We start from the raw sequence: 25,850 nt of genomic DNA, 5'->3' as shown, positions 1-25,850 counted from the left end.
CATCCCCCTAGCTGCAGGAGAACTCCTCCATCTTCCACCCCCCACCCGCCCGCCCGTCCGTCCGTCAGCCCGATCTCCGGCCTCACTGCTCTCGCCGCATGGGGGGGAACGTATTGCAGATTGGGGCGCCGGGCATTACCTTTCAGCCGCAGCGGTTCCAGTACCGCTGTGGTCAGGGCCGGACATGGGGAACATAGGCATTCTGACCTCACTTCAGCATTAGGCTGCCGTTCCCGGGCTGGAAGGGGGAGTGGCTTGCCGTTCCCGGGCTGGAAGGGAGCGTGGCTCGCCGTTCCCGGGCTGGAAGGGGGCGTGACTTGCCGTTCCCGAGCTGGAAGGGGGGGTGGCTTATTCTCCCGCCCTGATTCAGCTTCCTGATTCTTCCTCGGCGCTGCGTGGGTAGGACACAGGACCTGGGACCTCCATACTGGTAGGCAATCGATACCCCCATCCAGCAGGAGATTTGACCATGTCTGACCCGGCCACTGACCCCCACCAGGCACCCTGTAGGACCACTTACTATGCCTGCTCCTTATGTTCGGAGAAATTCCCTCGTAGTCAGTCACTATCACTGTGCTCTGCATGTCAGAAACCTGCACAGAGCTATCCCCCTAGGGCACAACAGCCCACAGAAGCCCTGGAGCGGCCTGTCCAGGGGGAACCAGACTGGGCAAGGTCCCTGTCACGGGCAGTGGAAGACCTCTCAAAAATCTCCCATTCCACCCTTTCATTGCTGGGTCGTTTGGTAGAGAAATCACCACCGGCGCAACCCGCACAGTCGCATAGCGCACAAACCAGAGGCAGACTTCCTAGTAAGCGCCCCAGAGCAGGCACCCGTTCCTCTGACGCTTCAGCATCCCCCCCTGCTCCTGGATCCCATTCACAGGCGTCCTCCCTTTTAGGCGACGCACTGTCAGAAGGAGAGCTTGGGGATTCGGATGCAGATATGGATCCGGAGCACTCTTCTTAGATTGCATCCATGGTGGATAGCCTGATATCGGCAATAAGGGACACCTTCCAGGTTCAGGAGGACCTTCCCTCCACTAGCCAACAAGGGGTGTCATTTCTGCGTACGAAGCAGAACCCCAAATCGTTCCCACTACACAACGATTTTTCTATCGTTGTCACGAAGGCTTGGGACCAGCCAGGTTTGCGTTTCATTATTCCGAAACGCCTAGACCTACTCTACCCTTCTCCACGCGAGTCCGTGGACAAATGGTCCTCCTCACCGAAGGTGGACCCACCGTTTGCTCGCTTGGCAAAATTCACTACCATCCCGGTGGCGGATGGCTCGTCCCTCTAGGATCCAGTGGACCGCCGCATAGAGTCACTCTCTAAGTCGATCTTTACGGCGAGCGGTTCGGCATTGCGGCCGATTTTCGCCTCTGCCTGGGTAGCCAAAGCTGTTTCGGAGTGGTCCCTCCGTTTGAACCAGGACATAACGTCCGACCTCCCTCCCGCTGAACTTCAATCGTCAGCGCTCCAAATTTCTCAGGCAGGGAAATACCTCTGTGAAGCGGCTCTGGATGCTGGGACTATGATCGCCCGTTCCTCAGCTCTCGCCACTTCCATCCGCCGGGAGTTGTGGCTCAAGGCCTAGAAAGCCGATTCCTCATCTAAGCGCTCCCTGTTGAGGCTTCCGTTCTCGGGGTCTCGGCTATTTGGGTCCAAATCGATGAGATTATTTCGGAGGCTACGGGTGGAAAAAGCACCCATCTGCCCCAACCCAGGGCAAAGCGGCTTTTCGGGCACCCGTTCAGCACCCACCTCAGCGGCGGGGCCGCCCAATCAGGATCGGCGGAAAGGACCGTCCGCGGCCTCAGCAGCCTCGCACAGCCCCAGGTAAGCAGCCTTCAGCATGAAGGTTTGTCCCCACCCTCACTGGTGGGGGGGCGTCTTCTCCTGTTTCAGGAGTTTTGGCACGCCCATATTCCGGACGCATGGGCGCTCGAGGTTGTCTCCTCGGGCTACAAAATAGAGTTCAGGTCTCTTCCCCCCAACTGCTTCTTCCTCTCCCAGCCCTCCAGGGATCCCATTCGGGCCGCGGCTCTTTTGCACGCAGTCCAGTCACTTCTCTCACGGGGGTGATTTCCCCTGTCCCCTTGGAGGAGCGGTTTACGGGTTTTTATTCCAACCTGTTTGTGGTCCCCAAAAAGGAGGGCGATGTGAGGCCAGTGCTGGACCTAAAACTGTTGAACCGTTATCTGCGGGTTCAAAGGTTCAGGATGGAGTCCCTCCGTTCCGTGGTTGCTTCACTGGTGAAAGGGGAGCACATGGTGTCCTTAGACATCCAGGATGCATATTTCCACATCCCCATCGCCACAGCCCACCAACGGTTCCTTCGATTTGCCATCCAGGCAGCTCATTACCAGTTCGTCGCTCTGCCGTTCGGTCTGGCAACGGCCCTGCGAGTATTTACAAAAGTTCTTGCCCCTCTTCTGGGGATTCTGCGGTCCAGAGACATTACTCTTCTCCCGTATCTGGACGACATCTTAATCAAGGCACCTACAGCGGCTCAATGCGAAGAGAGTCTTCAGATTACGATGAGCACCCTCACACGCCTGTCTCCCACCACTCAGATCAGATTCTTGGGCATGACACTGGACTCTGAGGCTGCCGTGGTGCGTCTACCACTGGACAAGAGATCGGACATTCAGAGGACGGTGCGTCTGCTCATTCAGCGCCACAGGGTGTCGATTCGCAGCTGCATGCGAGTACTGGGCCTGATGGTGGCCTCCTTCGAGGCGATTCCATTCGCCCAGTTCCACACCAGGGATTTTCAGAGGCTCATTTTGTCCTCCTGGGACAAGTCCCAGGATTCTCTGGACCTCAGGATCTCTCTGTCCCACCCAGTGCGCGCGGCTCTTGGCTGGTGGATGGTACCGGACCACCTGTCCTCGGGGAAGTCCTTCCTCCCAGTGTCATGGACGGTGGTCACGACCGACGCCAGCCTCCGCGGCTGGGGAGGGGTCTTCGGTACCCGGACAGCCCAAGGCGTTTGGTCTCCGTCGGAGTCCAAACTACCTATCAATATACTGGAGCTCCGGGCCATCTACCTCTCCCTCTGCCATTAGACCCCCTACTTGCAGGGCCGTCCGGTCAGGATACAGTCGGACAACGCCACAGCGGTTGCCTATATCAACCACCAAGGGGGGACTCGCAGCGGGACGGTGATGAACGAGGCCGCAAGGATTCTGCAGTGGGCGGAAGCCCATGTTCCGGTGATCTCGGCTATATTCATCCCGGGTGTGGACAATTGGACAGCGGACTTCCTCAGCCGAACGACAGTGGACTCGGGGGAGTGGTCTCTCCATCCGGAGGTGTTCGAGGACCTTTGTCTCCGGTGGGGACGCCCGGAAGTGGATCTGATGGCGTCCAGGCTAAATCACAAACTCCCGTGCTTTCTGTCTCGCGCAAGAGATCCGATGGCGTACGACGTGGACGCCCTCGTGGCTCCGTGGGACAACTTTACGTTTCTGTACGTGTTCCCTCCGTTACCGCTCCTACCAGAATCAGGATGGAGGGCATTCAGACGCTTCTGATCGCCCCAGACTGGCCTCGTCGAGCTTGGTACTCAGAGCTCATTCTTCTTCTGGGAGACGTGCCGTGGCCCCTTCCACTGAGGCCCGACCTGCTCTCACAGGGCCCAGTCTTCCACCAGGGTTTAAATACGCTACGTTTAACGGCGTGGCTATTGAAACCTTCCTGTTGAAGCAAAGGGGTTTCTCCGATGCGGTTGTTCGCACGATGATTAGGGCTAGGAAGCCCTCCTCCGCCAAGATCTATTATCGGACGTGGAAATCTTTCCTCAAATTCTGTGAGGACAGGGATCTTCCTCCCAGGCAGTTTTCCCTCCCTACGGTGCTGGCTTTCCTTCAGGCGGGTTTAGAGCTGGGACTAGCTCTTAGTTCGCTGAAAGGTCAGGTTTCTGCTCTTTCCATTTTTTTCCAGCGTACACTGGCGGTGTTGGGTCCGGTCAAGACTTTCATACAGGGAGTGGCTCACACCGCAGTCCCTTATCGGCCACCGTTGCATTCCTGGGACCTGAATCTGGTGCTGGTAGCGCTCCAGTCCGAGCCATTTGAACCTCTGCGATCAGTCTCCCTTCGCATGCTTTCATGGAAGGTTGCGTTTCTGGTTGCAATTACCTCCATCCGGCGGGTGTCGGAACTGGCGGCTCTCTCGTCAAAAGAGCCCTTTCTTGGTGTTTCATCAAGACAAGGTAGTACTCCGGACAGTGCCGTCCTTCCTGCCGAAGGTGGTGTCAGCGTTTCATGTTAATGAGGACATTGTTCTGCCCTCTTTTTGCCCTGAGCCTTCTCATCCTAGGGAGGTGGCTCTACACCGTCTGGATGTGGTACGGGCCTTGCGGATCTACCTGGCAGTGGTGGCCCCTTTTAGACATACGGGCTCCCTGTTCGTAATCTCGGAAGGTCCTCGTAAAGGTTTGGCAGCCTCGAAGGTGACGATTGCTCGGTGGATTAGATCGGCCATTGCAGAGGCCTACCGCTCTAAGGGCAAGGTTCCTCCTCCCGCTATCACGGCTCACTCTACCAGGGCGGTCGGGGCTTCTTGGGCTCACCTTCACCACGCTTTGGCGTCTCAATTGTGTAAGGCAGCGACTTGGTCCTCTTTACACACCTTCACGAAATTTTACCGAGTGCATTCTTTCGCCTCGGCGGATGCTGCTCTTGGCCGCAGAGTTTTGCAGGCCGCAGTGTAGTGTCTTACCGGAAGGAGTTGGTTTTGTTCTGGGCCAGTGGTTGTTTCCTGCCCCGGGGACTTCTTTAGGACGTCCCACGGTCCTGTGTCCCCCAATGATATGAGCGAGAAAACGAGATTTTTGTGAACTCACCTGTAAAATCTCTTTCTCGCTTTATTCATTGGGGGACACAGCACCCACCCATTTTTTCTTTTATTATGAGGCCAGTGGGTCCGAGTTGCCGGTTGGGGCTGGTGTCCGGTTTGGTTTTTTTGTTGGGCAGTGGTCCTTACTGGTTGTGTTTTGTTTCGGTACTGTTTCTCCTACTGCTGAAGCACAAACTGATATGCTCTCTCCAGGCTGGAGGGGGTATAGCCTGCAGGGGAGGAGCTAACAGCTTTCAGCCTAGTGTCGCCTCCTAGTGGCAGCAGCAAGCTATACCCACGGTCCTGTGTCCCCCAATGAATAAAGCGAGAAAGAGATTTTACAGGTGAGTTCACAAAAATCTCGTTATCCTCCTCCTCCTCTCGCTTTCTAAAACTTAACATGGATAAAACAGAATTCATCATCTTTCCCCCATCTTGCTCAACATCCCCAACAGACCTATCTATCACGATCAATGGCTCCACACTCTCCCCGGTCAACCAAGTCCGCTGCCTTGGAGTGACCTTGGATTCTGCCCTTTCCTTCCGACCGCACATCCAAGCCCTTTCCACCACCTGCCGCCTCTAACTCAAAAATATCTCCCGCATCCACGCTTTCCTCAACCAAGGGTCTGCAAAAATTGCTTGTACATGCCCTCATCATCTCCCGCCTAGACTACTGCAACACTCTCTCCTCTGTGGCCTTCCATCTAGAACTCTCGCACCACTCCAATCTATCCTAAACTCTGCTGCCCGAATAATCCACCTTTCACCCCGCTACTCCGCTGCCAATCCCTTCACTGGTTCACCTATTTCCCAGCAAATTCAGTTAAAAATTTCTAACAAATACATACAAGGCCGTCCACAACCTGTCCCCTCCCTACATCTCTGAGCTACTTTCCCGATACACCCCCACACGCAATCTCCGATCCTCACAAGACCTCCTTCTCTCCTCTTATCACCTCTTCCCACAATCACCTCCAAGATTTCTCCCGTGCATCCCCCATACTCTGAAACTCGCTACCCCGACATATCAGACTCTCACCTACAGTGGAATCCTTCAAAAGAAACCTGAAAACCCACCTCATCAGACAAGCCTACAAACAGTGACCCTGCTGCCTCTATACCGCCATGACCAGCTTCACCCGCACCTATTGTGTCCTTCTCCCATACCATGTATACCCTGTAACTCATCATGTTCATGCTTAGTGCAATTGTCTGTATTATGTATGTGCACCCCTTATCATATGTACAGCGCCATGGAATGAAGGGTGCTTTAATAATAAATAATAATGATAACTGCCATTTGCTGAATGAAAGGGGCAGAAGATCTCATTTGGGAATTGTGCCCTTTTGTTTCTGACCAGCTTTATTCGGCCATCCTCAGAGACCTACAGATCCATAGAAAGTCAATAGATCGTCTATGGATCCATAGATTGGCTTTGCTCAGAGAGCCGAACGTGCAATCCGAAAAGAAGGGCCACAGAGCTTAGCTAGAGGCTTCGGCCCTTTCTTTTTTGCAACCATCCAGACCTCAGTGATCAGAACCTCTGATAATCCACTATGACATGTCAGAGGTTTTATAAAATGATAGGCACCCTTTGAAGGTTTGTACCCTTCTTGAATTTTGGATCCAGTTCTTGTTTGTGGCAAGAAAATGTTAAGTGATGTCCGCCTAACACCATAGTATGACGCAGTATAATGGATTTCCCCAGCAGTCCCTTAAATTTACAATATGAATTGGTTCCGGGACGACCATTGTATGTTGAAACATTTGTAACTTGAGTCCATAACTCTATGGAAAACTGGTAATTGGTCCCAAAGCCTCAAAAATGTCATCCCAAGATAAGAGAAAATGAAGATTTAGGAAAAGTAAGCAGATACCTACGATACATAAAGCAAGTCCTACGTATAACAGTCAGGAATAGATGCTGGAAGTTACTCTCATCGAAGACACAAACTTCTTCAGGATCCCTTGTAGTTCAGTGTACCATGTCCTCACCCGGTGTCCAAAGGAGCAGTTCACCCTGGCACAGACAGAGGGCAGTACAGACCAGTTCAGCGCATTTTTTCACATGTTGTTTCCTGTGATATTTGAAGCTGTATTTTGCCGCTTCTTTTTTTAACCAATGGATGTTCAGTTTAATACAAAGCTGCTTTCCATTGAAATGAATGTGAGGCTGTTTTGAGGCAAAAAACGCTCCAAAATCAGCGCCAAAAAACGGTGTGTGAACTGACCCTAATGCTGCACTGTACTGAGAAGCTACTAGACAGCCAATACAGGTGTTTTACCAGGGAATTGCCCACTACAAGTGAATGGAAGCGTACCGCACTTTCCCCGCTCCGTTCTCGGTGTAGTTGCGGGACCTGCACTTATCAGACAATGGGGGCATATCCTAGCGATATGCCCCCATTGTCTGTGATGGGAATAACCCTTTAAGTTCAGTTTCAAGATACAATGGCCCAGAAAAAAGCATTGTATGCTGAAAATATCGTGTCCCGACGCCATTGTATCTTCAGGGAGTACTGTACACCTCTAAAGGCCCTTTCCTCGGGCCGAGAATCCAACAGATAACAAACGCTCGTTGGCGATTATCTGGCAGTACAAAAGGTGCCGCCGATTACCCGATGAACGAGCGGAACACTCATTCATTGGGTTAATCGCATCAGTCATGTGGTGACAAAAATCATTGTCTGCAGGCAGCAGGTCGTGCTGTGTAAGCAGCCTCTGCGGCCAACAAACAATCCGTCTGTATGGGAACGAGCAATTTCATTAGCGATCGCTCTTACCTATACTGTGGAGGAGATCACGGCAGACGATTGCTGGGAAGGAACGCTTTCTTCCCGACAATCTCTTTCAAAATTGGCCCGTGTAAACAAGCAATGCTTCTAGGGGGAGAATAGATTCATAATGAAGCCTCCGGTGGAACATGGCACGTTTCTTTCCATATGAAACCAAGAAAATGCCTTCCCCGTACAGATTTACAGAAGTGGGCGCTGTTATCACCGCTCTCTACAACTCGGAAGGTTATATGTTCATGAATATGAGCCCTAAAGCAAGGGTCAGACGGGTAGCAAGCTGAAACAAATGTTGAGGAGGTTTTTTTTTTTTTTCATTTTAATTTCCATTTCCACATTTTTCCGATAACAATCATATTCTTTTCATTGTGTGCAGTATATAAAGTTATCGCTGACTTGTATGTGTGAAGCTTGGGAAGAAATTCTAATGCAAATGGATACTCAGTTAACAAAGTTCGTACAGGTTAGTACATCCAAGTGTGTGTGTGTGTTTTATGTAGGGATCACTAGTTAATAAATAAATCATTGAGCAAAATCTGCCGTCAGATTCTTGCTATTTCTTTTATGTGCGATGCACCCTGCATGATAAAGAACATGTCTTCGATAACGATGTCTGCTCTCCTGACATGAAGTAACACTTCCAGAGCATCTTTTCTTAGAACCGTCATGTCTTTCTACTGGTATTCCTCCTGTTAATAAGTTGACAGCTGGGTGTTACCATTTTGCATAGCACAGGTTTGTAAGGAAAGATGCTCCAGAATTCTTATATTATGAGGAATGCAACCAAGGGCAGACCGGGGGCTTAAAGGGCTTCTGCACTTTGTTTAAACTGATGATTTATCCTCTGGATAGATCGGCATCTGATCGGCGGGGGTACGACACCCGGGACCACCGCCGATCAGCTGTTTGAGAAGGCAGCGGCGCTGGCAGTAGCACTGCAGCCCTATTACTGTTTACCGCAAGCCCAGTGACGTCACGACTAATACTAATAGCCTGGGCGGGGCTAAGCTCCATTCAAATGAACAGAGCTTAGCCCTGCCTAGGCCATTGATACAAGTCGTGACGTCACTGGGCCTGCGGTAAACAGTGAGAAGGCCGCGGCGCTACTGCCAGCGCCGCTGCCTTCTCAAACAGCTCATCGGCGGGAATCCTGGGTGTCGGACCCCCGCCGATCAGATGCCGATGATCTATCCAGGGGATAGATCATCAGTTTAAAAAAACTGCAGAACCCCTCTCATGTGTCCCTATTTTGTAGTTTGGCCCTGATTGACAGAAGGCCAGCAATACCATATTGCGACACATTATACCACCCCAGCAGAGCCAAATATCACAGTGCATCACAAAATACTGCCCCAGCAGCACTAAATACCTCCCCAGAAGCTGCCCCTCTGTGGTGGCCAGTGCCAGCTGCCACGTTTTGTCCTCCTACGCCACTTGCCTCAGGATGGCAATACAGCTGAATTCAGGAGTCAGGAGGAGAGTGTCAGATCACTACTTATCATGGCTGGCAGCCGTGAGGAGGGCTCAGGCAGCCACTGGGCATCAGCCCACCGGGAAATTTCCCGGTAGGGTCTATGGCCAGTCCGCCCCTGAATACTACTACTCACTAAAACCTCTAACTACACGCATCCCTTCTTGAAAGTACATCTAACACAGGAATGGCTTTCTCTTATGAAACATCTGCTTAAGATAGTATATATGATATTAGGGGTGGGCGGTATAGGCGATATGCAATATAAATTTGGGCCACGATATGGATTTTCGCCATATCGCCTATATCGCCGGACCGCGATATGATCGCTCTCTCTGCGCGCACCATTTTCTCCTGAGCCGGCCGGCACAGTGGAGGGAGAAGGAGGGAGTCCCTCCCTCTCCACTGTGAGCGGCTGCCGCTGAACACCAATGAGGACAGAGTAGGAGGAGGAGGGGAGGGACTGTGGCCACTGCACCACCAATGAATGTGCCGGCCATATCCCACAGGGTCCCCCTCCTCCCCCCCATCATTAGTGGCAGTTCCGATCGGAGTCCCAGCAGTGTAATGCTGGGGCTCCGATCGGTTACCATGGCAGCCAGGAGTCATGCTACTGAAGTCATGGCTGCCATGGTATGTTAGTGAGCAGCATTATACTCACGTGCGCTGTGGCCGCCGGGCGCTCCTTCTTCTGTCTGTGCGGCGGATTGCTAATGCTTATAGCATTAGCAATGCGCCGCACAGACCTATGAGAAGGAGCGCCCGGCGGCCACAGCGCACTTGAGTATAATGCTGCTCACTAACATACCATCGCAGCCAGGACTTCAGTAGCGTCCTGGCTGCCATGGTAACCGATCGGAGCGCCAGCATTACACTGCTGGGACTCCGATCGGAACTGCCCACTGCCACCAATGATGGGGGGGGGGGGGGGGGGGGGGGGGGGAGAAGGACCCTGTGGCCATTGCCACCAATGATGAGGGTCAGGGGGACCCTGTGGCCACTGCCACCAATGATTAATACTGGGGAGGGAGGGAGGGGGGTGGGTTTGAGTTACCAGAGGGGGCGGATCAGAGGCTGGGGGGCAGATCAGAGGCTTTTGGGGGGGGCAGATCAGAGGCTTTTGGGGGGGGCACATTAGAGGCTGGGGGGGCACATTAGAGGCTGGGGGGGGCACATCAGAGGCTGGGGGGGCACATCAGAGGCTGGGGGGGGCACATCAGAGGCTGGGGGGGGCACATGAGAGGCTGGGGGGGGCACATGAGAGGCTGGGGGGGGCACATGAGAGGCTGGGGGGGGCACATGAGAGGCTGGGGGGGCACATCAGAGGCTGGCTGCCATGGTGAGTTCCCTGCTGTTGTGTGCACAAAGCACAGGACAGCAGGGAGAGTGTAAAGTCCTATTCACCCTAATAGAACTCTATTAGGGTGAATATGACAAGGGTTCTAGCCCTTAAGGAGGCTAATAGTTATTAAATAAAAAGTTTAAAACCCCCCCCCCCCCATATAGAAAACAATATATCGCAATATATATCGCATATCGCACATGCTTAAAATTATATCGCAATATAGATTTTAGGCCATATCGCCCACCCCTATATGATATATAATTATATATCATATATATTATTTTTTGTGGGGGAGGGGTTGTTGTATACTTTGGCCATTACTTTAAATTTGTGGCCCAGGTCGTATCAAAACAGAACCAGAATATTTAAAGGAGTTTTCCAAGATTTCATTACTGATGACCTATCCTCTAGATAGGTCATGAGTATCTGATCGGTGGGGGTCCAACACCGAGGACCTCCGCCGATCAGCTGTTTGCAAAGACAGCGGTGGTCCTCTGAGAGCCATGGCCTTCTCGCAGCTTTTCCTAGGCCAGTGACATCACATTCAGGACAGGTCATCAGTTTAAAAATCATCGGAAAACCCTTTTAAATTTTTAAAGGGAAAAGAAATTGCATATTTTCTTGGAAGACAAAAAGCTATGAGTGGTAATAATTTGTGTGGGTTTGATATATATTGAGTGATATGGATGCATTATACAGTCATGTGAAAAAATTAGGACACCCTTTGAAAGCATGTGGTTTTTTGTAACATTTTTAATAAATGGTTATTTCATCTCCGTTTCAACAATACAGAGAGATTAAAGTAATCCAACTAAACAAAGAAAACTGAAGAAAAGTCTTTTCAAGATCTTCTGTAAATGTCATTCTACAAAAATGCCTATTCTAACTGAGGAAAAAGATAGGACACCCTCACATGTATTCCCTCTTAAATTGGCTCAGATCTCACACAGGTATATCACACCAGGTGCACATAATTAGTAGATCGTTACTCTGCATGTTGAATGAGGCTTGCCCTATTTAAACCTCAGACATTTAGTTTGGTGTGCTCCTGACTGTTGAAGTGAGAGTGAGCACCATGGTGAGAGCAAAAGAGCTGTCAGAGGACTTCAGAAAAAAGATTGTAGCAGCCTATGAGTCTGGGAAGGGATTTAAAAAGATCTCAAAAGATTTTGAAATCAGCCATTCCACTGTCCGGAAGATAGTCTACAAGTGGAGGGCTTTCAAAACAACTGCCAACATGCCCAGGACTGGTCGCCCCAGCAAGTTTACCCCAAGAGCAGACCGCAAGATGCTAAAAGAGGTATCCAAAAACCCTAAAGTGTCATCTCGAGAACTACAGCAGGCTCTGGCTACTGTTGATGTAGAAGCACATGCCTCTACAATCAGAAAGAGACTGTACAAGTTTAACTTGCATGGGAGGTGTGCAAGGAGGAAACCTTTGCTTTCCAAGAGAAACATCGAGGCCAGACTGACATTTGCCAGCGATAAAGTTGACAAAGACCAGGACTTCTGGAATAATGTTCTTTGGACAGATGAGTCCAAAATTGAATTATTTGGACACAACAGCAGAGGACATGTTTGGCGTAAACCAAACACAGCATTCCAAGAAAAGAACCTCATACCAACTGTGAAGCATGGAGGTGGAAGTGTCATGGTTTGGGGCTGCTTTGCTGCAGCAGGACCTGGTCAGCTCACCATCATAGAATCCACGATGAATTCTACTGTGTATCAGAAGGTGCTTGAAGAACATGTGAGACCATCAGTTAGAAAATTAAAGCTGAAGCGGAACTGGACCATGCAACATGACAATGACCCAAAACATACTAGTAAATCAACCAAAGATTGGCTGAAAAAGAAGAAATGGAGAGTCCTGGAATGGCCAAGTCAAAGTCCAGATTTGAATCCCATTGAGATGCTGTGGGGTGACTTGAAAAGGGCTGTACGTGCAAGAAACCCCTCAAACATCTCACAGCTGAAAAAGTTCTTCATTGAGGAGTGGGGTAAAATTTCCTCAGACCGATGTCGAAGACTGGTAGATGGCTACAAGAACCGTCTCACTGCAGTTATTTCAGCCAAAGGAGGTAACACTCGCTATTAGGGGCAAGGGTGTCCTATCTTTTTCCTCAGTTAGAATAGGCATTTTTGTAGAATGACATTTACAGAAGATCTTGAAAAGACTTTTCTTCAGTTTTCTTTGTTTAGTCGGATTACTTTAATCTCTCTGTATTGTTGAAACGGAGATGAAATAACCATTTATTAAAAATGTTACAAAAAACCACATGCTTTCAAAGGGTGTCCTAATTTTTTCACAAGACTGTATGTCTTCATGACATCCAGGTAAAATGCAGATATGTCACAGAGGATTGGTCCCTGGCGGTGCGGAGAGGAGTTGGAAATTTCATTTATTTCACAGGCTTGTTATTGATATTTACTTTTTGTCATTTTTATTTCTTTTTCTTGTGTCTGGAGGAAGTTTCCCGACAGGAGCCAGTGTTATCCAGCTTTGCAGATCGTATTTAATAGTCACCTAATGGAGTCTGTTCCTTAGATGGTTATTAGCAGTGGACGGCATACAGATCATGTCCTCTCCCCATGTTTCAGTTAGAAGCCTCTGATGTTATCACACTTTTTCATGGCAATGGTCCGCATGTAGAAAGGAAGGCTCGCGCATTTTGGTCCCAGTTTGCATGCGTCGTTTAACATGTTTTGTGACCGGGAGCTGATCATTTTAGGAGGAACTGGGCTGACAAGGAGCCTACCCAAACTAATGGCATAGCACGAAGGCAGCATGATTTGCTATCAAAGGCGATCGCTTTGTATTTATTTTCTAGCAGCATCTGTGGTCAGTAGATAGAATGGGAAATACTGATTGTGGCGTCTACAGCTCAAAGGGGGCGTCCCATCTGCTCTCCTAATGGGAAAAGCAGCACAGTTCAGGGAAATAATGATAGTAGTAGTCATTCTGATCTCTCGAGAATAACCGTATACAATATCATTTATTATGATTCTGATTATGAGAAATTTTGTTAAAGGGATTCTGTCACCAGATTTAACCCTATTAAGCTAGCTGACATTAGCGATGTACTAATGTCTTTTATCTTTTGCCCCCGTTACGCCAAAAATCTAACTTTTATAATATTCTAATTAGCCTCTAGGAGGGGGGGGGGGGTTGATTTTCCCACACATATAGGATTCTGGATTCTGAGGTTTATTAATTAATCCAATCACATGATCCTTTACTTTATATTTTTATACTTTCAGGAAAAAAATACAACGACTTCTGTTCAGGATGAATTTATGGATCTCCTGCTTTGGGGTAAAGCAAGGTAATCTGATTTTATAGCTCAGTCGATTTAATAGTGATGCAGAAAGGAGGGTATATTTCAAAAATGTGTTGGTTTAATCAACAATAGTGTTGTCTTGCGCTTTGAAATAACTTTCCCTTTAAAGGGGTTATCCGACACTAACAAATGCTCCCCCGTATGCCGGGCCCCTCGCACTGAATCTACTCACCTGGCATCCGCGTCGCTCCTGGTCCCTGCACTGCCGCAGCTGCTTTTCCTCGTGCGATAATGAAAACATACAAGGGGGGGAAGGGGGGAAGGGGGGGGGATCTCAATAGCGGAATTGGAAATGCTAATGTGAAAGTACCGTAGCCTAAGTAGATTCAGTGTGAGGGGCCCAGCATATGGGGGGAGCATATGGGCGGATAACCCCTTTAAAATAAGTGTGTACCCTGGAGTTTTACAGAGCAGTTGTGGTCTACTGTACCACCACTCTGGGTCTCCAATTTCATATGAAGCATTCTGTATGAATAGGATAGCAGTAAAATGATGCGGTGGTCAATTGTGTGTGCTGCTGCTCCATTCAAAGGCTATAGGACTGATGCAGGTAGCTTCACAGAATATTCAGCTGTTCTTGTCAGTCCAGTCAACTTCGAACGGAGCAGCAACACACAAAGTGCTTCCTACTGGGGGGCGTACAGAGAGACAGAACGGGGACATTGAGACTCCAATTCACATGTTTGGTGGGGTCCCTAGCAATCAAATGACTAACAGATGCTAAGAACTGGCAGAGATTAAAAGGGTTTTCCAAGATTTTTGGATAGGTCTTCAGTATTGAGAAACTGCACTCCTCAACATTGAAATGGCAACACCAAGAAGGATAAGCCGTAAGGTTATGCAAATGAAGAAGGTAGCAGCTGTCACATTGATCTGCAGATGATAACATTTTCCAGCACCTAGCTCCAAACTGTGGCATGTGAAAGGGGAGTAAACGCTAGATTGAAAGAAATGTTTTTTAACCACATGAAACCTCAAAAATTTGATCAAGTTGTGTTTGATGATTGTACAATGCTTCCTATTCATTGACATGCCAGTTATCACCACTTGTCGCACACTGAGAGGAACAGAATCCTTGAACTGAGAAGAGACCTTGGGTTATCACCCCAGCAGATCACTACACACCTAGGCCGAGATGTCGACACTTTTCCGGTGAACAATAATGAGCTGGAATGACAGCAAGAGGTGCACAGAGGCAAATCTCTGCACAGGCGCATCATCTGATTATAAGAATGGTGCGTAATGATCCATTCTGTACTACAAATTGGACATCACGTCCCAAGCCTAGGGCAGCGAACAGTGTCTACACAAACCATCAGAGGGTGTTTGTACGACATTGGGCTACGAGCCAGACATCCAGCTACAGGTGTTCCAGCAAGACGGCAGTGGAGGCTGGAATGGAGGTCCGTCCTCTTCAGCTATGAGTCCTGCTTTCTCGCCCAGTTTCCTTGGGGGACACAGAAGACCTTGGGTATAGCTCATCTCCCTAGGAGGCGTGACACTAAGTGAAGACTGTTAAGCCCCTCCTCCCCAGCTATACCCTCAGCCTGGAGAGAGAGACTGCCAGTTTTTGCTTAGTGTCCAAGGAGGCAAGACACTCCCTGCTCTGCAGGGCTGGTTTCTCCTTGTTTAAATTTTAGATTTTTACTTTTTTCTTTTCTTTTTGTTCCAGATCATCAGGGACAACAGAGACGCACTAGACCTCTCTGTTTCTCCCGGGGTTGAGCTGCGCCAGTGCCGGTCACCCGCACGGCTGCCTCCCCCACAGAAGGCAAGGTGGATCAGGGCAGCCCAGCTCCCCTACATCCCGCCAGCGCAAGGGTCGCCCGCACGCCAAGTCCCCCTTCCAGCGTCCTGCCACTACGGTGCCAGTAGCTGAAGGGGCGACCCTGCTGGAACGGACCGAGGGTGAAGACGTCTATGGTGAGAGATTGGCTGCTCCAGCCCAACGTCCCCGTCCCCCCCCGGTCTCCTGCGTGCCTGACCCTATACTGGGCCTATGGACCCTTCTGTCCCTGCTAGACCTAGGCTGGCCCCTGGGCTGCCGCAGGGCGACATTCTGCTCCCTCTCTCCTGGCCTCCATAGGTCATTGGCACCCTTCTCCCTACAAGAAGAATGCCTGGGGAGCTGCAGAGGTCCGCAACTAGCTGCCCCTGACTGAGGGGTTATGCAGGCGTCCCACCCTCACAGGCACCCGGTCTCAGGGTCCCCCTCCCTCTTACCGGCTACTGCTTCAGGGCCAGAGCCTTGCTGCTCCTGACCCTCCTCTGCCCTCACGGGCACCGGCCCAAGGGCAAGGTGGTTGTGGCTGTTGGCCACATGGTGCGCTGTTATAAGCCAGGGCCCGCTCCATGGGTAAAATGGCTGCCGAGCGCAGGGTCCTCGCTTCTGGGCAGCGGGGTGGGCACCCGCGGCCTGCAATATGAGCGCTATGCTTCAACAGCCCCAGGCCGACCGTCGGAACATTCCGGTCGGCCGGGCACCGCAGGTTTTACGGCCGCGATCCCGGCGCTCTATCCGGGTCCCCGCCTCTTCCGGCCCGCGGGGTGGGCACCCGCGGCCGGCATGTGCATGCGCCGCTTCGTTCCCCGGCCGGTACTTGAATACTGTGCGGCCCCGGTCAGCCGGGCGCCGCTAATAATTTAGGCCCCGGCTTCACGGCCTACAATTACTAGGCCTCTGTTGGAGGGGGCTGGAACTTCTCCAGGCGGGAATTCTTCCCGCCGGGAGGTTCCCCCGCCCCCAGGGGATCGCAGCGCCGCCCTCCAGGCCGGATCCCTGTTAACCCTTTGGGTACAGGCCGGCTTCAGATGGCCTGTATGGGTGCCCCCAGGGGATCGCAGCGCCGCGGTACAGGCCGGCTTCAGATGGGCCTGTATGGCTGCCCCCAGGGGTTCGCAGCGCCGCCCTCCTGGCCGGATCCCTGTTTAACCCTTTGGGTACAGGCCGGCTTCAGATGGGCCTGTATGGAACCCCCCAGTGCCCCTGTAGGTGGCTCCCCTTTTCTGTTATATATATATATATATATATATATATATAAAAAAAAAAAAAAAAAAAAAAGAAAAGAATTTTTTTATATATATAACTTGTGGGCTGCGCAGGACGCTGCAGCCTCATGTCAGTACATGCCCCCCTTCCCTAGGCGGCATGTCGCACTCCCCGGCTGCGGCGCTGCCAGGGTCATTTTACCCTTCTAGCCCTCTCTCACGATACGGCGCTGGTCAAGTGCATGCGGCCTTTTCTGTAGGCAGCATTCGTCACCCTCTTTAGTTATGGTACTGCCATGTGCGGGACCCCCCTCCTGGGCGGGATACTGTACTCTCCCTGGCTACGGTTTGGCCTTGTGCATGATCCCCCTTTCATTGGCGGACTACTGCAGTTTCACCGGATACGGTGCTGGCCGTGTGCACGACCTCCTTCCATAGGCGGAACGCTACACTCTCACTAGATTCGTTGCGATCTGTGCATGACCCCTTTTTTCTTAGGCGGAATACTGCACTCTCACCAGATACGGTGCTGGCCATGTGCACGATCCCTTTCCATTGGTGGAACGCTGCACTCTCACTGGATTCGTTGCCGATCATGTGCGTGACCCCCTTCCATAGGCGGAATGCTGCACTCTCTGATTTCGCTGACGCCCATAGGCATGACTCCCTTCCGTGGACGGCATTTGGCACTCTCACTGGATTCACTGCCAGCCATGTGCATGACCACTTTCCATAGGTGGTATGATGCACTCTCATTGGATTTTCCCTGTGGCGGCATACATACACTCCCTCGGTCGGTGATGTTCTCTCGCCGGTACGTTGTTGGCCATGTGCATGAACCCCATACATGGCGGGGTGCTTGCACTCTCACTGGATCCGCTGCCGGCCATATGCATGACCCCTCTTCCGTGGGCGGTGTACGCACTCTCACTGGATTCGCTGCCGGCCATGGGCACGCCTCCTTCAGGTGACATGCACACATTCTCACCGACTGATCGCACTCTCCCTGGATGCGATGCTGACCGTGTGCATGACCCCCCCCCCCCCCCCCCTCTTTTCTGGGCGGCATACTACACTCTCACCGGATACGTTGCTGGCCTTGAGCATGGCCCTCTAACATGGGTGGAACGCTTGCGCTCCCATTGGATACCGTGCTGGCCTTGTGCGTGACCATCCCTCATTCCATGGGCGGAATTTTGCACGCTCACGAGATCCAAGGCTGTCCTTGTATGTGCCGTATTGGACTTGCACATGTTCCCCTTCATTGGGAGTAGTTACACTCTCACGAAGTTTCGGGTTGGGTGAGTTGTTGCACACTCACTTAATGCTAGGATAGCCCTGTGCATGCCCCCCTTTCACTAGGTGGACCTCCTGCATTCCTGCTGGATACTGTGTGGCTATGTGCATGGCGCCCTTCGGGGCGAAGTATGGTATGCCCTACTTCTCTGACGTAGGTACGGCCTTGGGCATTCCCCCCTTTTTTTTTTTGGGGCGGGCTTTTGCACCCTTGCCGACTGCAGTTTGCCAGGTAGATACTGTGGCACTCTGGCTGGCCTTCGCTGAGTGATATTTTGGCAGTGAGTGGACGTTTTTGTGCGTTGTTGGGCCGTGTATACCTTCTCGTCCCGTAGGTGGGTTGGCCTTCTCACTGCTTACGGGGCTACTCGTACGTATCCCTCCTTTCCTCCTGCGACATATTTTTTTCTCTTGGGAGACGGTGTTTGCAGCAAGCCTTGCACTATTCTCTAAAGAGATCATTCTGTCCACCTGTGTAAGCCTAAGGTGTTGTCCAACAAACAATAAATGAATGCCTTATAGATAAGTAGACGGCCTCTACCTGCTCGCTACTGCTCCGAGCTGGGCGGTGCTCATTCGTCTTCCCGCAGCATTGTTTCCCTGCGCTAGTGGTCACATGGTCGAGAGTGCTGTCTGCAGCGCCCTTCGCATTCTATGTTGGCTCTGGTGGGACTACGGTCCCCTCGCCTACTACTATTTCCTTCTACCAGGTTCGGGCCGCTCTTCTTGGGAAAGGTCACCCAACTTCTCTTGGGTGCTCGCTTACCCAGGTCCGGAGGACATCCACCTTGAGTTCTTCAGGATATTCGCCTTCTGCGAAGCGGTGAACGGGGCGTCTCAGTGTAGCGGGGTCCTGCTTTTGAGCTGTCCTATGGCTTCTCTATGCCCACTCCTCCTTTCTTTTGGAGGGTGTTATCCCGGCCTCTGTCTCGACTGCCTTTTCTCGCCGGTTCTGTTTGGCTCCCACTCGGTACGGATCTCTCCGATGTGGCTTCTGTTCCGGCCACGCTTCAGAGGATGTTCCTTCTCTGCCCTCCCCTCTGGGAAGAGCATGGTTGTTCAGGTGGATGGTTCTGGTGTCTTGTCCACACTGACTGTACTAGCTGTGTACCTATCTAACGGGTCTACCGCGTTCTGTCCTCCCGCTGGGTGCAGATTGCGTTTTTTCCATTCTAGGCAATGTTTCTGCTATGGATTTACCTTCTCGGTAACTTGGGAGGACTACCATTTAGTCCGTCTTCCTGTGGTGGCTACATCGGCTTGGGCTTTAGCCTGTCTTGTCCTGGCATCGGGCGGTTGCTGGGCGGACCCTTCGGTTCCTGTCCGTCTGCTCCCCCACTCCGGGTGGATACGGGACAACATTGTTCGGGGCCGACGGGACCAGTTCTACTGACCGTTCTGCCCGTGTTACTGATCATTGGGTTTTCGCCCGCTTGCCCAGGCGACTCTAGTGAGCTCGCTAGTGTTCGCTTCTAGCCGAGTTTTCGTCCAGGATCTGTGGTAGGACTTAGGACTTTACCTGGGGTTCTGTGGGAAGCTGGGCGTTCCCCCACTCTGCCTTTCTCTCTCCATGGTTCTGTCTTTCTCCAGCCCGGCCCTGGGGCTGGGACTCCGTTGCTTGAGGTATCAAGTGTCGTTCCTGTCCTTCCTCTTTCAGCGTTCCCCGACCCTCTGGGCCTGTCAGGAACTTCTTCCATGGAGCGGCTCTTGGGTTCCTTTGTACTGCCCTCCGTTACCGTCCTGGGAACCACATACTGGGCTCTTGGCGCTCCAATTTTTCCTTGGAGTCGTTACAGAAGTCCTCTGTACTCCTTCTGTCCTGTACGGTTGGGTTTCTGTAGCCATCGTGTCTCTGACTGGTGCCTGAGTGGCGGCCCTTCTTGTTCCGAGCCTTCTGTCTTCCCCCAGGACAGGGCTGTTCTCCATTCCGTCTCTTCCTTCCTTCTGAAGGTGATGTTTGTCCTTCATTTCATTGAGGCAGTCGTCCTCCCCTTCCCACCCCCGGGAACGGACACTTCACCGATTTGGACGTTTGTTTGGGCCTTGCAGTTTTTTACTTGGAGATCTCCGACTCTTGTCGACGTTCGGTCTCTTGTGTTCCCAGGAGGTCCGCGCAAGGGTTGAGGGCCTCCAGGGTGGCTTTCCTCCGCTTTCTCAGTGTGGCTCTTGCTGTGGTTGTCGCACCAAGGGCAGGGTTCTGCTTTTGGTGTCACCATTCATTTTGCCAGAGCTGTCGGTTTTTCCTGGGCCGGAGGCATTAGGCTTCGGCCATGCATTTGTAAGGTGGTCACTGGTCTTCCTTGCACACCTTACCGAGTTCTACAGGGTGCATACTCGGCCTTCGGCGTATGCTGCCTTGGGCCGCCTGGTCTGCAGGCGGCGGGTTTTTTGTTGCCTTCGGGTGCTTCGCCTTGGTGCTGTGGTCTCTCCCCCTTTGGACTGCTTTTGAACGTCCCAAGGTCTTCTGTGTCCCCCAAGGAAACTGGGCGAGAAAACGAGATTTTTGTATAACTTACCAGTAAAATCTCTTTCTCGCTCTTTCCTTGGGGGACACAGCACCCACCCATTCTTTGTTCTTCTCTGACTGTTTCCGAGTTTGTTTTACCCTTTGGGTAGTTGGCTTGTTGGTTCCACTTTTTGGACTTTGCCTTTTCTCACTACTTGGACACGCAACTGGCAGTCTCTCTCTCCAGGCTGAGGGTATAGCTGGGGAGGAGGGGCTTAACAGTCTTCACTTAGTGTCACGCCTCCTAGGGAGATGAGCTATACCCAAGGTCTTCTGTGTCCCCCAAGGAAAGAGCGAGAAAGAGATTTTACTGGTAAGTTATACAAAAATCTCGTTTTTGTCTCGGATTCAGTGATGGCCAGAGATTGTCTGAGGACCACATGAGCATTGCCTTGAAGAGGCCTTCACAAGGAAACGTCACGCCAGGCATACTCCCTGGATTATGGTGTGGGGTGGCATAATGTACGGTAGCTGGACCCTTCTAGTCCTTCATTTCAGGTACACTAACAGCTCGGCGTTACATTGATTTGGTTGTAGAACCAGTAGTACGGCCATTTCTCCAAAGTGTTTCAGGAGCCGTTTTTCAACAGGACAACACCAGACCGCATGTTGCTCATACTACTGTGAGCAGCCTATATGGCCTAAACGTGCTACCATGACCAGCAGCATTTCTGGACTCCCCTCTAGCACATTTGGGATGTCATTGGTCGGCAATTGCAAAAGGAGCTGCTAGTAGCAGATCTTGATGATTTGTGTGCCTAAGTGCATTCAGCATGGCAGAACATTCCTCAGACAACCATTGATAACCTCAATGATAACATGCCAAGGCTGGAAGTGCGTGTGTTTCTGCGTATGGTGCTCATACTCAATACTGAATAAAACAAGATGTTTTGAATATTTAGTTTCTTTTCTTATCATTTGCACTTGTATTTTTGTATTATTATTTTTTTTGCCTTTAGTCCCGAGCTCCAAGAATTACTGATGAATCAGCTAACAGTTAAAGTGAGTTCTCATTTATCTCTTCTCAATCAGATTTCCAAAGGGGTAAACATGAGGCGCAAACTAATAGAATTTCATTTCAGGGCTTGAAGAAGCTTGGACAAGCTGTAGAATCTTCGTACTCCACTATTCAGAAACTAGTCATCAGTCATTTACAAAGGTAAGTTCCACTGATGTACATCCCACAGTTAAACCAGGCATAATGCCTTGTAGGACTAGCTCCGCTGAATGAAATGATACCTTTTACTTAAGGACCCTTTATACGGGCCGACAATTGAACAGATTATCGCTAACGAGCATTACTAGTAATGATCTTGCAGTGTAGAGGCACCACCGATTACCTGATGAACGAGCAAAACGCTTGTTCATCGGGTAATTGGATCTTTTGTGCAGCACAAAAGATCATTGTTTCCCAGTGGCAGATCTGACTGTGTAAACACGATCTGCTGCCGGGAAACAACGAGACAGTATGGAGAAGAACGACGACATTAGCGATTCCTCCTCCCCATACTGTGGACTTCTCCGCTAGCGATCAGTCGTCCCTTGTAAAGGAACCTTTTGTGATCCGTTGCCTCATTCTGGAGAAAAAGTACTTTTAATCCATATGCAAATTAGCAGTTAAGAGCACCAAGGGCGGGCCCAAGTCACTCTGTGCACCCTTTCTCCTCTTGCTTCCTCTGCCAGCCCCTTCATTCCTTGATTGACAGGGCCAGGCAAGATGACTATGCAATAATATGGCCGCGTCCTTCAAGAAGAAGAGTGGGGTGTTGGCAGTGGAAGCAGGAGGAGCAAGGGTGCACAATGATTTCTCCAGAATCAAGCAACGGATCACAAAGTGAAGGGTATCATTGCATGAAGATGAGCTATCCCCACAAAGGATTTTGCCTGGTGTATGGTACGGCTTTCAGATGCAGTTTTGAATCTGAAACAAGGCATGGATCGTAAAAGAAAGTAAAGAGTGTATGAAAGGGCAGATTCAGCTTATCCTCTTTTTGAGTTCACACCTGGTTTTAACATCAAAACTGCATCAGAAAACTTGATCAAAGCCTGTCCATGTATTTAACACAAACGATCGTATGGATGGCCAACAGCAGACTTCTGTCTTCTAAAAGTGGGCTCTGTCAAGATTAGGGATGAGCGAACTTGTGTTCTCAAGTTCGACATACAAGGCTCGGGTTATCTATGAATTCGGTTATGGATTCCGCTACCACAGACCATAACGCAATTCTTAGATCACCTGAACCCGAACCATGTACGTCATACTTGAAAACACAAGTTCACTCATCCCTAGTCAAGATGTAAAATTGCAGCTCCAAGTTAAAGTGTATGACATGATTGACCAAGTTTGCCATTTTGCACAAGGCTCGAGGAGTCAGTGACTCTCCTGATCAGCCAGTCTAGCCTGTAATGTTGCTGGTGGAATCCTTTAGATGAACGATCTTACAGACGATTGATCAACTGCATTGCAACCGATCAAAATCCTTTGTATGTTGGCTAAGTGATTCCATAACATGTATCCTCTGTTCTTGCAGTGGTTCAGAGGCATTGCTGTACCACCTCAGTGAGCTGAAAGGGATGGCCTTATGGAAGCAGAAGTATGAGCCTCTTGGGCTGGATGCAAAAGCTATTGAAGGTGCATTTATGAGCGGATGAACTTAGTCTCACATACTGTACATGGTCCCTAAGTGCACGGTAGAACGGTTTTTATGCGTAAAGGCCATTATACAGCGTGGAAGGGAGGATTGGAGTGGAAAATTGGCAGCAGCACGTTCCAAGGCTGTTAGATTCCAAAAAAGTAACACCTTTACCTAATGCACTTCTGTCACGAGACAAAAGCAAGGTATTTATATAGAAATTGCCCATAGGGGTTGCCCAGATCTCCTGCTATTCAACTCCTGTCATCCAGCTGGAATAACCATTGTGAGCTACTGGGTATTAGGCAGCCTTTATTCTCCAGGCACTCCTCCTACATGTCCTTTTCAGCTGGATGCTAGGCACAGTATACAGCCCTCACACTCTTGTTTTGAGAGTAGCTGAGGTGGGTCCTAAACAGGTTACCATAAAACACATAAAGACAAATTTATCACTGAAATATGCCCCTTTTGTGGTATGAAAAATGTGCAAACTGTACGTTTGTGACTTTTCCAATGGCAGTTGTGCAAAAAATGTCCCTAAAAAGGGGCGCGGTGAGGGGCAGGGCTGGCGGCCCTACAACATTTATCATCTTCTGTGCCAGTTTTCTGGTGTAGATGAACATTGAAATTAACCCCAGACAGGTGCTAGCGTAGATTTTAGTTCAGGCGCACAGACTGCCGGATGCTGCGCCGAGGCGAGATGTTCTGTAACCTTAGGTACTCCAGCTGTTGTGAAACTACAATTCCCAGCATGCACACTTACTTGGCTGTTCTTGTAACTCCCATAGAGGTGAAAGGAGGATGCTGGGAGTTGTAGTTTAAAAACAGCTGGAGTGCCGGAGGTTGCTGATCCCTGCTCTAATAGGAGAGTGGAATAGGAAAGCTGCAGTATCTTTTTTTTTTTTTGGTAAAATTGGTAGGTTTAAGGATAAGACAAATTTATCAAACAACATGCAACATTTGATAATTGTGGCATAAAGTACAGGAACAAAGACTGAAGCAAAAACTGACTTCACATATTCTGGAAGCAGAAGGAGGAGCAATAAATAAAGAATGGGCCATTAAATGGGAGATCAGAGTGGCGAGTAAGATTATATGGGCATTACGTGTCATCAATAAAAAGAAAAAGAATGAAAGGGGTTGTCTCACTGCAGCTAATGGCATTTATCATGTAGGGAAAGTTAATACAAGGCACTTACTAATGTATTGTGTTTGTCCATATTGCCTCCTTTGCTGGCTGGATTTGTTTTTCACATTACATTACATCACATTATACACTGCTTGTTTCCATGGTTACGACCACCCTGCAATCCAGCATCGGTGATCGTGCTTGGATACTATAGGAAAAAGCCTACGCCTACGCACCCTCCCACGGTCCTAGCCACCAGAGAGCCTGACGTTTTTTTTTTCTAAAGTGTGCAAGCACGCGACCACCGCTACTGGATTACAGGGTGGTCGTAACCATGGAAACGAGCAGTGTATAATGTGATGGAAAAATGAATCCAGCCAGCAAAGGAAGCAATATGGACCATCACAATACATTAGTAAGTGCCTTGTATTCACTTTCTCTACATGATAAATGCCACTTGCTGAAGTGAGACAAGTCCTTTAAGTTTCCATGTGAATTAATGTTTGCCATTTTCTGTTGCAGATGCAATCATGTCTGTTGGTTCCTTCAGTCTTAAAGCAAATGAGCTTCTGCAGTAAGAACCACGATTATTTGTATGGATTATGTATTTCAGGAGTTTTATTTATGACGCTGGATAGGTCAACCCTCGCAGGTCTGTCAGCATCATATGATACTGTATGTAAGGGCATATTACAGTCAACTACAGGTGCATACTACTAGTAGCCAAAAGGGTATAAAACAATGTTGTATGGCATGGCTACTAGAAGTCCTGAGAGAATCCACCGGGCACCTAGCTCACGAGGAGAGCAGCGACAGGCTACTGTGTTTGCTCGAAGACACACAAGCCATCAGTCACTGCAAGGAAAGGTGGAAGCTCTCCACTCATGAATACTCTGGACTCCTAAACGATGTGTCCAATGAATTGTTTCTGGACCACTAGGAGCCAAACAACAGAACATATTTCTATGCCATAAACCTACAAATATGTTCCACAAGGGAACACAAAGACACCATGCCCAATATAATATCACAAAATATAGTCAATTTATTAAATAGAAAATCAAAAATACATGAATAAAAACATAAAAATGGGACAAACATCAGAAAGGGTAACCATGACCACAATTGCTATACCAAATCTCTGACCACTGATTTCAATGCACCCGAAAAAGATGTAAAACATGTCAAACATATCAGAGGGAAAGAGGAGAAAATATATCAATACTCACTCCTATAGGTAGCCCAGAGATAATTAAGCATACATATTAGAGGGGGGCGTCCTATTCGACCCTCATAGTGCCATACTATATAGGGCTACATAAATATCACAAAAAAGTGGCCTAAACGGGTGAAAATGCTCCAAACCCAGACACTGTAGCAGCGTGTCTATAACCGGGGAACAATTCCTCCATATGCGGTCCGCAGACAACAGTAATCTCCAGCAGAAAATGCGTACAATGGAGGATGCCGGGGCGGACCGCATTCACCACAAGGACA

The 25,850-nt window shown here is 50.0% G+C and overlaps 1 protein-coding gene across 1 annotated transcript in view; it reads left to right on the top strand.

Annotated features, from left to right (window-relative positions):
- ANAPC4 (anaphase promoting complex subunit 4) overlaps window positions 1–25,850 on the top strand; it is a 75,398-nt gene that overhangs the window by 22,110 nt on the left and 27,438 nt on the right. The window contains exons 11-16 of the mRNA XM_040425568.1: window positions 8,021–8,107; window positions 13,722–13,786; window positions 21,551–21,593; window positions 21,674–21,750; window positions 23,123–23,223; window positions 24,876–24,927. Of these exons, the coding sequence (XP_040281502.1) occupies window positions 8,021–8,107; window positions 13,722–13,786; window positions 21,551–21,593; window positions 21,674–21,750; window positions 23,123–23,223; window positions 24,876–24,927 (425 nt within the window). The remainder of the gene's footprint in view (window positions 1–8,020; window positions 8,108–13,721; window positions 13,787–21,550; window positions 21,594–21,673; window positions 21,751–23,122; window positions 23,224–24,875; window positions 24,928–25,850) is intronic.

The sequence above is a fragment of the Bufo bufo genome, chromosome 1 (genome assembly GCF_905171765.1).
Source record: "Bufo bufo chromosome 1, aBufBuf1.1, whole genome shotgun sequence".
NCBI classification, from domain to species: Eukaryota; Metazoa; Chordata; class Amphibia; order Anura; family Bufonidae; genus Bufo; species Bufo bufo.
Note: the sequence above shows the minus strand (reverse complement) of the source record. Positions and strands in the feature narration are given on the sequence as shown.